The sequence below is a fragment of the Athene cunicularia genome (assembly GCF_003259725.1).
Source record: "Athene cunicularia isolate RWA chromosome 14 unlocalized genomic scaffold, athCun1 chr14_part1, whole genome shotgun sequence".
Lineage (NCBI taxonomy): Eukaryota > Metazoa > Chordata > Aves > Strigiformes > Strigidae > Athene > Athene cunicularia.
In genome coordinates, this window is record NW_020799118.1 from 12,349,420 (window position 1) to 12,362,512 (window position 13,093).

At 51.4% G+C, this 13,093-nt stretch overlaps 2 protein-coding genes across 3 annotated transcripts in view; one reads left to right on the forward strand and one right to left on the reverse strand.

Annotated features, from left to right (window-relative positions):
* Positions 1 to 1,571, forward strand: part of USP22 (ubiquitin specific peptidase 22) — a 70,987-nt gene extending 69,416 nt beyond the window's left edge. For both annotated transcript variants that reach the window (XM_026858937.1, XM_026858938.1), the window contains one exon: positions 669 to 1,571. In XM_026858937.1, the coding sequence (XP_026714738.1) occupies positions 669 to 711 (43 nt within the window). In that variant the 3' untranslated portion in view covers positions 712 to 1,571. The remainder of the gene's footprint in view (positions 1 to 668) is intronic.
* Positions 1,572 to 6,916: 5,345 nt separating this feature from the next.
* On the reverse strand, positions 6,917 to 10,755 carry TNFRSF13B (TNF receptor superfamily member 13B). Its single transcript, XM_026858939.1, has 3 exons — positions 10,637 to 10,755; positions 9,766 to 10,017; positions 6,917 to 8,398 (listed from the first exon to the last, which is right to left on the reverse strand). The coding sequence occupies exons 1-3, from the start codon at positions 10,746 to 10,748 to the stop codon at positions 8,124 to 8,126; spliced, it is 639 nt and encodes a 212-aa protein (XP_026714740.1). The 5' UTR covers positions 10,749 to 10,755; the 3' UTR covers positions 6,917 to 8,123.
* Between the last annotated feature and the right edge of the window lie 2,338 nt (positions 10,756 to 13,093).

Here is a 13,093-nt window from a genome sequence, read left to right on the forward strand (position 1 = left end):
TGACCCTGTCAGTGTGTGGCGTGTAAAGAGTACGTAGAGATGAGTCCACTTCCCTCTGACATGTACTGCTTGAGGGCTGGGCTCACTTATGTAGCAGTACACATAAAGTAATTAAGGACGGGAAGAATTTCATCCTACTAAAACACCAGATTTGAGTACAGATTGAGACATGAGATATTTGAGTTTGATTTGATGGGGACACAGGAGTGTTCACCCACATGCCTGGTTCTTTGTTTTTGCTTCCGTAACAGTAAATGGCAGACAGTTTGCAGTAATCCAAAGTGTCTGATTCTTTGGTAACGTGACTCCAAAGCAACAGCTGCATCTTAAAGCACCTCTGTTGTATTTTGTGTCACAGTGGTGTTGAATGGATGCTGCCCGTCCGGGCACCAACACGGTCCAGTCTTCTGGAGCTTTTGGCTTCTGAGGAGATTGTACAAGAAGGTTTGATGTACAACTGTTCGGTTTCCTCAGTTGTTGGTAAAATTATGTCAGTTGGCTTCCCTCCTTCTCATCCATGGTTACTGCAGGCATGTCCCTGGAATCGCTTCAAATTGAAAAGAAAAACAAAATTAATAGTCCTTATTTTTTATGATCGCATCAATGGAAATACGAATCTGCTCCAACGCATAGCAGAAAGCTGAAACTCTACCTCTGCTTTCTTGCAGATATTTGCTGTTCTATCACAAACAGTTCCTGGAGTATGAATAGCCTTATCCAGCAGCTTGTCAGATATAAGCAAGGAAGAAAATAAGCAAGCCTTCTGAATCGACACACAAACCTACCTGAAATGAAAAGACCCATTAAAAAACAACTAGCACTGAGCTGTAACAGGACCTACTTGACACTGACTCAAAGCCTGGCGGAGTAGGAAATGAACAATGTCCAACGTGTATGCAGTCCCGCAGGACAGAAAGGGGGAAAAAAGAGGCTACAGTCAGTCACATAACAGAGGAAATATAAAATGAAAGGAATGCTCTGGGTGGGGAGAATGGGAGCAGAGGAGTCCGGGCACTGGTACATCTCCTATGTTCCTCCAAAATGTGTGTGGGAAGGCAAGGGGCTATACCCTCATCTCCATAAAGCATCTTCTCCATTTGGTGCTTCAGCTCCAACGACCAATCATATAACAGTTAAAATTAAAAATCCAAGCCCATTTTTTATGCATATGGGTCTGAAAGCAGTAGAGTGGAGGAGGAGGGGATGACACAACTAAAGGACTTTGCAAGTATCTTTTTATTTGTGAATTTTAGTTATTAAATAAATACAGTATGAAACTATTAGGCTCTTTTTTTTTCAACAACCATAAAAGAAATCCTGGATTGTGGAACTGAAGCTACAGTACTAAGAGGTTTTCAAGCATGCCTGCTTGCACAGGTAATGTTTAATGCCATCGGACTGCTCATCAAAAGCATCAGCACAGATTCTTTTCTGTTTGAGCCCTTTTTTGTTTTGTTTTCTATAAATAGCTATTTTCTTAATTTTTTTCCTTTTATTCCCTTTTTTTCACGAGAATGAAATTCATAAATGCAACCATCAGTAAAAATGAATGAATTGGCGTGTTTATACTGTAAGAGTGGTCTTGGTTCTTTTTTTAAATCTTGTGAATAAGTTTGAATTTCTCAAAATTGCTTGTTTTGTTGTTGCTGTTTTTGGTTTGTTTTTTTCCCCTGCTGCCTTCCAAAGATATATATATATATGACACTTGAGAGAACCTCAGTATCAAAAAATGTACCATCTGTTAGAAACGGTTGCTGCTGGGGGCAGCATCGAGTGATAGATCTGCTGCTATTGAGCACTTCTGCAGTGCACTCCCTTTTTAAGTAAACAACACATTTTCCTGGTATGTGCTAGGCTGGTATTGGTTCCTTGTATCCTCCCACATGTATTAACTCCTCACGTACTCTTCTCCTCCTTGCAGAATCGCAGCCTCTGTCTCGGTGTCCTTAGCTTGCAGCACTTGGTGCACCAGCTTTATTGCAAATGTAATTTTGCTCCTTTTCTCCCCCTCCGGTGCAGTGTTGTCTTGTTGAGGTACCAGCAGTAGCTGCTCGCATGCTGTATCTTGCTCCAGGGAGGCTGGGCTGTGGATTGAATTGCAGCCTGAGAGAAAACCGTTCAGAACATAGACCTTAAATGAGCAAAAATAGTGCTGTTCTCCCTTCCTTGTGGAACCTACAGGGAGCTACATGTAAGAGTTAGGTACTGTGTAAATTGATGTAGGAGCCATGTGAATCCGGATGTCCATTCTTCGACTTTAGCAGTGTGGTTAAAATCTTGGATGGGTCTAACCTCTTAGATTCTGTGCTCTAGAAATGAGTTACAGGTGTCTACCTGGCCTGAGGCAGAAGTGAAAAGTGATCTGATAAACAGAAGAAATAGGAGGAAAATAAAGGAAGTGCGTTTGTTTTTTAAATGAGCATTTTACAAGAGCAGCTGAACAAAAGGACAGTGGGATTGTATTTGCTTTGTACACAAACTGGAAGAGCACAAGGCAGTTTTGTACATCAGGAGATTTCTGCGACAGCTTGCAACAGGGAAGGAAGAAGGGACGACTAACTGAAGCACCCTGAATACCAAATCAGACATAGAAAATGCACCGTACAGTGTGGGAGTTACCTAGGCAGCCTGATTTCTGCAGAAGTGGTAGTGTACTCTGGTTTTGTAACCTGTCTTTCCTTATCGTCATGCTTGAAATAATTTTCAGTTGTAATTGGGTGCTGCAAGATTCAACCTGAGCGTTCTTGTCACAAATGAAAAATGGCTGGAGAAATGCGGATGAATGGTGCACCCGCAGGAAAGGGGGCCCCTCCCTCCCCGGATCACGCACGGTATCGTGCAGATGCTTGACGACGCTTTCTGCTACCTTTTAATAATGCAGCAAGCTTGCAGAGGAAGACAAGAATCAGCCTTTCATTATTCCCAGGGCTGCTGCAGTTGGTGTCCCCACCTTGTCCTGTGCTGGAGGAGGAGTGCCACCGCGCGGCTGATGGCTTTCGGGTGCAGGGATGCCTTTGCTTTGTGACACCCAGGTCTGAGCCTTTGGCTGATTTTTTTTTTTTTTTTTTTTTTTTTTTTTTTTTTTTTTTTTTTTTTTTTTTTTGATGCTGGAGCCTGAACAAATGAATTCTGTTTCCCACTAGCACGCGCTTGGCCACCGGAGCTAATGCAATCTGCTTTGTTAATCCTTTAGAAACAAATTGTTTAGGGATGAGGCCAGCCATATAAATCAGCCTTAATGTATTTCCACACCCCCCCCGCCTCTAAGGCTGGTGTAGAGGCTGTGCTCTGCGACTGCAGCGGCGCAGATGGTTGTTGGTGGGAGATTTCGATGCTCTGATTTCAAAAGCAGAATTCCTGGTGTATTGAAAGCTCTTATTCTTTTCTTCCCCCCGCCATCCCACCCCCTGTGTCACTCCCGGAATCGTACCAGGCATGTTTCTATTTCCAGAAACAGTAAATCAGTGCAGGTTGCCAGAGGAGGGGAGAGCGTTTTCCCTCTTCCTATAAAAATGGAAGAACAGCTGCTGTCATACGAGTAGCACTACCCCTCATGATGCTTTTCCTCCAACACAGCCTTCTTTTACCCTTCATCTCTTCAGAAGCAGCCATGCAGCTCCTGCACTGGGTTTACTCCCTGCAGAATGGGGAGGTTTCTCTGTGCACAACAGTCTTTTGACATCACCTTTAGGAAAACGCCGCCCGCAGAAGCCTTGCTGTGCAGCCGGGCGCTAAGGAGCGGCTGGGGAGGTTACAGCTCCCTGGTGGGCTGGCAGGCAGCGGCGAAGGGCTGCCTCAGCTGCTCACCCTCTGCATTTTGGGGAGCAGTTTGGGGTTGACTTGTTTATTTCGAGGTACAGTCTTCTATCTGCACAGCTTGGTCTGTTGTGAGGAAGTGTCTGCAGAAATGACTGGAAACAAAAGGCTGGTGTGGCGGTGCAGGCTCATGTTGAGTGTTTATTCTGTTACCTACCAGCAATGAATATGGCTCTAACCAGGGCACAAAACCAGCCAGAAACTCCTTTAGGGATAATACTTTCTTGTCCCACAGCCATTCAACTAGAAATAAAGCTTTACTTGATGCTGATGTCTAATGAAACAGCAAAAGCAGAAATGTGAGAATTGGTTAAACCCTCAGGTGGGTGCTCGTGCTGAAAATCATTGCCCTTAATTCCATGTAGTTTAATTAGTCCCAGCTGGTCACTGCATGTGTCCCACACTAACAGTGTCCCTCAGATACTTGGAAGTGATGACTCCAGGTACACTTGTCAGAGTTGTTGGCCAGTGGCTGCAAACGTGATACCAAATCCATCGATGCCTCTTGGTTCTCCCACATCTACAGGTTGTCACTGGAACCCTGTGTATTACTCACCGCTGCTTTGTTCGAGTTACTCCTCGTTACCTTTGCTTTTCTATGCTGACAAAGTAACGCCCCCTGACAGAGGGGAGGGGTGTCTGTGAGGGTGAGGAGCACTCCCCCCTTGTGTATGGGGGCTGGAGGGAAGGGCTTGTCTTTGGATGAGTGTTCTCCCCAGTGTCTGGGACACCAGTCTGCGTGATGACAGGAGGGACAGCCCCAGCTTGACGTGGGCTTTGCCTGGGTGCAAGAAGACAAGGGGCCTTCTGGGCCAGCTGGAGCTGGAGCTGCTGCTTGCCAGCGCCGCACAGGGTGAGCTCTTGTGCTAGCTGCCGTAAACACTTTCCTAAAAGCGCTCTCATTTGAATAATTGATGCTTCTTGATCCTCAAGAGATGCCATAATTGCCAAACTGGTGGCACATATTCTAGCCTATTTTTAAATACGGTTCTGAATCTCCTTGCACAAGTAGTGTGCCCGGGGCTTCCCATGGGTGACAAGTGCCTGTCCCTGGAGGTGACGCTTGAATGTCCCGCAGGGCACCAGAGCTGGACTGAAGCTGCCTGACCCCAGCACTGTCCCCAGGAGCTCTGTGCTGGGAAGGGGCAGTGTGATGAGGCACCACATCTGCTTGTGAGGGCTTTCCTTCTGGAGCCCTCATCCTCGCTGGGAAGTGTTCGGGCTGAGGGGGTCTGGGGGCTTTCCCCACCCTCATCCCAGGGGGCATGGGGTGATGCTGCCCCAGGGTAAGTGCAGCTCCCCTTCAGCAGGGGTGTTGTGTCCAGCTCTGGGCCCCCAACATCGGAAGGAAACTGAACTCTTGAAGCAGGGCCAGAGGTAGCAATGAAGATGCTTGGGGGTCTGGAGCAGCTCCCCATGGAGGACAGACTGAGAGTTGGGGGTTCAGCTGGAGAAGAGAAGGCTCCGGGGAGGCCTTAGAGCGGCCTCCCGGGGCTGAAAGGGACTGCAGGAAAGGGCGGAGGGACTCTTTGTCAGGGATGTAGGGATAGGATGAGGAGTAACAGTCTTAAACTGACAGCGGGGAGATTTAGATCAGATCTAAGGAAGAAATTCTTCCCTGTGAGGGTGGTGAGGCCCTGGCACAGGTTGCCCAGAGGAGCTGTGGCTGCCCCCTCCCTGGAAGGGTTCAAGGCCAGGTTCGACGGGGCTTTGGGCAACCTGGGCTAGTGGAAGGTGTCCCTGCCCATGGCAGGGGGGTTGGACTGGATGATCTTTAACGTCCCTTCCAACCCAAACTATCCTGTGATTCACCCTTCAGAGGCTGAGGGGGAGGCTGTGGGGAAGGGAAATCAAAAGGGAGAAAGGCAGCGCTTCTCAGGGAGGTCAAACTGGTGGGAAGGCCAGGCAGGAGTGGGAGGCCCAGTGAGAGTGGAAGACATGATGCTGGAGGAGGCTATGGAAGGAGCAGGGCACTGTGCAGGAGTGGAGGGTGAGGAGAGGCCAGGAGGCTTTGCAAGAAGGAACGGGAGCTGGACTGAGAACAGGAATGGGGCAAAGGGCTGAGGGAGGTGAAAGAGGAATTGAGGCTGAGAAGGGGGGGGGAGGCCAAGGAAAAGCTGAGGCTTAACAGGGGTGAGAGGCTGAGGAGAGTTAAGGCTGAGAGGGCTGGCAGGCTCAGTAAGGGTTGAGAGTGAACAGGTGAGAGGTCAAGGAAGAGTTGAGGCTGGCATGTGTGTAGGCCAAGGTGACTTCTGCAGCTGACAGACTTAGGGAGGTTTAGAGGAATTGGGATGCTAATGGTGCCACGGTATTTGGGGCCATGGGGAAGGAGGCCACAGGGCCAGAGACCAAAGGCCACTGGAGCAGATTCCACAGGAGGGAAACGACAGGAGCAAAGGCCATGGAAGATGCCGGTGTGGAGCTGAAGTCCTGGGGCTGTGTGGCTGTGTGAGGGGAGATGCCAAGAGGCAGTTCAAGGCCAGGAGGGTCTTCAGGTGAATGTGGGAGGCCCATGGACTGTGGGTGCTAAGAGAGAGTGGAAGGTGACACGAGAGTGAGAGGCTCAGTGGGTGGAGGCCCAGCCTGGGGAGGCTGTGGCTGTCACTGTGCCCTGCCAGCAGCTTGCCCGTGTTCTCCACACGTGTGGGTAAGCCCTCGCTCTCCCCATGGGTAGCCTCAGGGTTCCCCCATCATGTTTAGGAGCCCCATCTGAGTAAAATGGGATTCCAGCTTTGAAAAGGCTTCTTGTCTTCCCTCAGATGCAAATGCAGCACAACACAAAACTCATCCCTTATGCTACTTTGGGGTAAGGACTTTGTTGAACAGAGGGAAGAAATAAAAGACAATACACAAGCATAATGAGGCGGAGAATTGCACGGTTGGCTCCTGGAGCAATTCAAGACAGCAAAACTTTGCCCTGTGTACCAGGTGTTGGACCAACACACAGGCTCTTAGTACAAGAGGTCATTTCAGGTGAGGACTTTTCTCATTCTAATGGGGTTTACGTGGACCCAAGGGCTTTCTGCTTTGTGACCAGACATCACTCATGGCACAGGCTTTGTCATGGTCACCCCTCAGGTGGTGCCCACTTTAATGATAAGAAAACATTAACATTTAAAGAAATACATCATATGGAGGGGACAGAGCCTGTTACAACTATCTGCTCATGCTTCCTCTAGCTGTCCACTTTCTCAGCATCAATTTGTGCATATATTGACTTGTATTTATTCTTCCAAGCTTGAAGCTCTAGTCTGAGAAAGTGGAGAGGATGAGCTCCTCCTAGGAGTGTTTTCTCACCAAGCACAAAATTCCTACACTCTCCTTTAGTGAAAATGAGAACTTCAAGCTACATGTTGAAACCCATATTTTTCCATAGTAGCTTTCAAAGCAGGTCAGATAAAAATCTTCCCTCAAAGCAGCTCTTATCTGTAGCTGGTTCCTCACTTTTACCAGCTATTTTGAGTAACCCAGACCAGATATACATGAATCCAGTCTTTTAGAAAGTTCTCAGTCTTGGATAAGTTTTCACATTCAAACCCAATTCCATCGGGGAATTTGGTGCCTGTCCCAGTTCCTCCCATGTGGCATTATGTCTTGTCACAAGGCAAAGCCTCGCCATCACTCATGACCTGTCCGTCCTCCTGTCCCAAGCAGTGTTGAAAGCTGGCGGTGGAGCTTTCCACATTGTGTCTTAGCAAATGCTCTGTCCTGTAAAGAAACTTCTGTTAAAGTCAGAAAATGCCGTCCTTGAGGGCATGGCAGTGGCATTCAGGGGTCATTACAACTTTCACGAGTAACTTCTTGGGTCTGATTCCATGTTTGAGATGCTTACAGCTCTGCTTGTAAATGACTTGTGTTACATGGGATGGTTTTCAAGCAGGGAAAGGTGTCCGTGGGGCTTGGTGGACACCACAGTCTGATCCTGGCTCTGTATCAACCCCTTGGCAGACGCAAAGTGATGCTGATGGGGGAGCCAGGATGAAAAGCCCCAGTGAGACATCCCTGGGACGCACAGAGGAGTCTGCAGAGGTCAGGTCAGAGGATGAAGATGCTGCTAAATGGGAAGTGACTTCTGTCGCTGGGAGTGCATGCGAATCATGGGAATTTCATTTCCTGAATGGAAGAGAACAGCACTATAACCTACAGCATTGTCTGTAGGCTACAGCCCTTGGGCAACAACTGAGCCAGGTCTGCTGGTCCTGGCAGAAGCTGTTACGGTCACTGGAAACGGAGGGTGGAGCAGCTGTGTTTTGGGGGCAGAGGGAGCATCCCTCCTTTCTGATCCTGCGCAGGAACATTCACTGCGGTCACGCCATGGGCGTCTTCTCTTGTGAAGGAGAACATATGATTTTGAAGTGGCCATCGTCAGGGCTGGGAATGGCCCCAGCACTTCCCGTGCTGCATATCCCAGAGTGAGAGGGAACGGCTCTTTCCCCTGTGGGGTAGGAGGTGCTGTGGCAGGACTTGGTCTCTTGTACAGCAGAGCTGTGTCCTGGGAAGCAGAAGCCACAGGTTTCCACTGGCTCTGGGACCCTGCTGCCAGTGGATCCATCACCAACACTGCCCGCTTCCACCAGACGATCTGCAAATAAACCATCTGTATTATTTTAAAGGCTTTTAGGAGCACCTTTACCCAAGAAAAGCTTTGCAGTGCTGCACTAGAACCTTCAGGGAGCCGGTCCTGAAACTGGAGAGGACATCCACCTCCCACCATTTTGATAAAGCCCACGATACTGTGTGTTGCATGTAACGCATCGCCCAGTCCTGCCACCCTGCGAGGTGAGATTTGAGGGGGAAATTGCAAAGTGACTTGCACAGGAAGGCTGGAGGTTTAGCATTAAGCAGCTGTAATATTTATAACACTACACGTAAGCTGTCTTTTTGTTAAATGCTGCTTTTGTAGCATGTGGAGATGCAGTGGTGCGGCGCTGTGCGAGGTGCCAGAGCTCCAGCACGTGCAGTGAGGCCGGGTGGCTGCCCACAGCCCCTCCAAGAGACACACCACGCTCTGCGGGCTGTCGAAGGGCTCTGCTCCATCATGCATTGCTGATAAGCAAGGTTAGGCTAGGGGTATTAAAAAGCACACAGTAAATCTCTTTGAAGCTGGCAGCCTCCCTTAAAAGTGAACATTCAGTGCCACTGTGTCCTTTGACCAAAGCAGATAGGAATGGCTTGAATTACACTTCTGCTGGGGGGTGAGTCCGAGTCACACAGCAGCTCATGGGCTTCTCTCTGTGATTTTTGACATTCGGCCTGACTGGCTTTGAAGTGTATGTATGTAAACATGTATGTGTATACATCAACAGGTAGACAGTTTTATTTTTAAAGGCAGGGGAGGAGAGGAGGAGGGAGAATAAAAGCATCTTTTCTATGTTGATTTACTGCATGTTATCCTTTCCTTATCTTTTCTCCCTAAAGCAAAGACTTGTGAAGCCCCTCTGCCCCAAAGCTAAAACTTCAACGTTTGATGCTGCAAGGTAATTCAGCAGACCAGCTGCATCATTCGCCTCTCCGAAGGAGCAAGTAGCCTGTGTCACCACAGTTCTTGCCAGGCAGCAGTTTGCCCCGAAGCAGCCTCAGTCACCCTGACACCTGACAGCCCTGGGTCCTCCTGGGGCAGATGGTTGGTTTTGGAGGAGGGTTGGCTTTTTGCTACTCCTCCCCACGGCTCAGCCTCTGGATGGAGACTGGAGAGGTGCTGGCTGACGGTGCAGCTCCCAGAGGGTGACTGAGGAGGGGGTTATGGTGCAGAATCGGGGCAGACGGGTCCAGTCCTGCTCCTCTTCCAGTCTTAGACTAAGCCACATTGCACATTGCTGGATTTACTTTTCCTCCCTACCCCTGTTACGAACTGTGTCTGCTTTTTGTCCCTCCCAGCAGTACCTGGCACCCTGCCCACCACAAACTCCCCGTCCTCTCCCAGTCCCCCCCAGTGCAGCCAGCACTCACCTTTGGAGGAGTCCTCCCTGCGGTGGCAGGTCCCAGCGCTGGCTTGGCAGGAGACCACCTCTCCCTTCCTCCGCAGGTGGGTCCAGCCCAGGAGCAGGGAGCAGATGAGGGCGCAGAGGCAGAGCCCCAGCAGCAGGTACACCACCAGCCACGGCTCCTGCTCCGCACACGCCTTCTGCTCCAGCACAGCTGCAGGCGGCAAGGCCGTCACCGGGGTGGCTGGTGGAGGGGGGGTGGCTACCAGAGCACCCGCTGTGGGCCAGGCAGAGATGGGCGTGTTTAGAAACCCCCCAAAGTACATGCTTCATGCTATTGACTTTTTGATAGGGAAAGTGCTCATAGCACTTGTGCCCTCTGCTTGCAAAGAATTCAAAAGCAGCTACACAGCACCTCTGTTCACTTGAATTCCCTTCCATGGCACTGTAGAGGAGACCCCTTCCCACTCCCTATTCCCATCCTTCCCCTTCTCCGGTGATCATGTCTCAAACCCAATGTGAGAATTTCAGATCTCAGGGAAAATAACCCATCCCCTCCCCAGGGGCTGGAGGCAGCTCTAAGGTGGGAAACACAACTGCTGCTCCTGCCGCTGGCTGGGAGAGCTGAGGGATGGGTCTGGAAAACACCGACATGCAAAAGGGAAAACGCACTGTGTGATGGAGTTGTACGATGCAGAAAACAGCAGAGAGACATGCCCTGCTTTTCCCTGATCCCAGAGAAACGGCAGCGCACATACACACAACCCCCCAGGATGAAGAGACGGGTTCGTTGCCCCTTCCCTAGCTTCATCGCCCAACATGACTCCTCGCCCAGCCCAGCCCTGGGGGGTCCTGCCCCACGTCCCCCCTCTGCCTGCCCTCCTGCCCAGCCTTACTTTCGCAGGACGGGGCGCATTGCTTCGGGTGCTGCCCACAGACCGAAGTGCAGTCGATGCATGTTTTCAGGAGCTCATCGTAGTAGAAGCCGGCTCTGCTGTTGCAGTCCATGGACTCTGTGGGAGAGGAAGGAGACGAACAGGGTGTCCTGAGCACGTTTTTCTCCACTGTCATTTGAGTACGAGGCTCCCACACTGCTGCCCTCCCACCACCCCCCAGCGCCTGGGTTCCTGTGAGGACGAGCCGGTGGCTGCTCTGAACAAGCTCACAGCTCCGACAGGCACAGGGTGAGACTTGTACTCTGCCGTAAGTATTGACAACCTCTCCAGGGCTGGCAGGGTGACAGGCCCACGGGATCTGGGGTGGTTGCTTGGCTGGGCATCTGCTGGCAGCCACGCTGGGAGGGGGCAGTACGCAGGCAGACGTGTGCCACCGTACCCACCTGCGGCAGGGAGCTCCTGGCTGCTGCTCTTAGAGCTGCTCCTGCTGCCCTGGGGCTTGCACAGCTCTTTGGGACGCACCAAAACCTGCCTGAGTACTGGCTGAGGACCCTGGGGATGGCATCTCCTGTCTTCAGCGGAAGACGGGACCTGCTGCTGCACGCAGTTGTGGCACAGGGCTGGGTCCCTGGCTCGGTGGGGAGGGAAGGGGCCATGCACAGGGTTGTGCACAGAGTTTGGGTGCAAAGTGCATTTATCTCTTTTCCTCCTCCCTACCTGTTATCACTACACCTTGGTGCCTGCCCCAGCACAGAGCTCACAGCACAGCCTTGCAGACATACAGCTCGGGTTTATCATTATCAATCTCTGAACCTGATGGATCTCAAGGCCCTGCCTTTGGAGGGTGGGGTGTCACCGAAGGGGGGATATGAGCGTTGCTGCCTCTCTGGGAAGTCTCCCTGTGACCCTAGAAAGGAGCAGTACAGAGATGTGGGCAACTTGATCCTGGTCTGAGCTGAGCTGTTGCCAGACCCAGCCCATCGCTGGGAAGCTGTCACGTTCCCCAGCGGTTTTGGCTCGAAGCTCCGTTAGACTGAGCTGGCTCAGACCTGCCCTGTGGTTCATCCCAGGGCCTGATCCCCGCTCGCAGCTTTGCCCCATCGCTGCCTGCTGGGCCCAAGGGCAGCCCCGCACTCACCGCACAGGGCAGCACACCTCCTCACGGTGGGCCGGCCGCATACGAGGCTGCAGGGGATGCACTGGCAGACGAGGGTGTCCCAGTACTGCTGATCGGTGCAGTTGGTCATGGCATCGCACCCGACGCGTGTCCTATCCATGGCTGCAGAACGGGAGGTGAGTAGGTATGGGGTGGCCACCTCGTCCCTTTGCTAGGGCAGGGGGACACACAGCTGTGCCCCAGCCCTCTCGCTTGGGCCAGAGCAGGCAGCAAAATCTGCTTCAGGTTTAGCAAAATCTTCAAATTATAACCCTACAGAACCACGTCCTGTGCTGGTCCCTGGGGACATGCTGAGAGACCACCCTGGCTTATTCATGCCTGAGCTGAATCCTGAGAGTCTGGGGATGACACACCTGCCTGTGGGAGTAAGAGGGGTGGAGACCACTCCTGTCTTCATGTGCTTGTCTGAAAATAACAGAAATACAGCCAGAATTACTACTGGCCACGTCTTCTGAAACGATTTTTAATTCTGGAAACTTCTGAATTCCTCTGTGGCGTCAGGGCGGTTTGTACCGTCCTGTGTGTAACTTCTGACATCTCCCTTTGGTGTTCTGGCATCATAATGAAACCCGATTTTGATGTGTAAAACTCCCCTAAGCAGCAGCAGGAGGGACATCTCTCTGGGAGAGCTTTAAGCACTGGCCTAACCAGCACCAGCTGGGATGTCTGGAGTGAACGTGCTCTCGTCCCCTCGAGGAGCTGTTTGTCCCATCCTCCTCTGCTGCAGTCCCTGTCCCCACTCTGGATGCGATGCCACAGGCAGAGGCATGAGGCATTGTCAGCAGCCCTCAGCAGCACAAAAATCTAGCCAACAACTTCCAATTTTAAGAATTAGCTTGCTAATGAGCATTTACTTATTAGCAGCTGAAATATTTGTGCACGTCTGTCTGCAGTCTCACCTGTACCCCTGCAGAATTTGGCCTTGGAGGCAGCCTGAGTGATGGCCTCGGTCCTTGGCCGTGCCCCTGCTAATCCCTCGCTGCTCAGCAGTACCTGCTGCTGTGCCATGCCGAGCTGAGCTGTGCCATGCCATGTCATGCCACACCGTGCCACACGCAGGGTCTGCGGTGAGCATGACCCAGCAACTGCAGGAAGCACTAACCCAGCACAGGGGCGGCCGCAGTGGAAATGTGCCGTTTGCTGACCAAGAGGGCTCGTGGGCGACTGCATCCCTCCGCGGAGCCGCAGCTGTTTCCGGCACGGGTGGATGATGCCGGTGCTGGCAGGGCCCCGAAGGTTTAAAACTCCCCGATGTCACAGCATGGCGCTGGCTTCTGCGT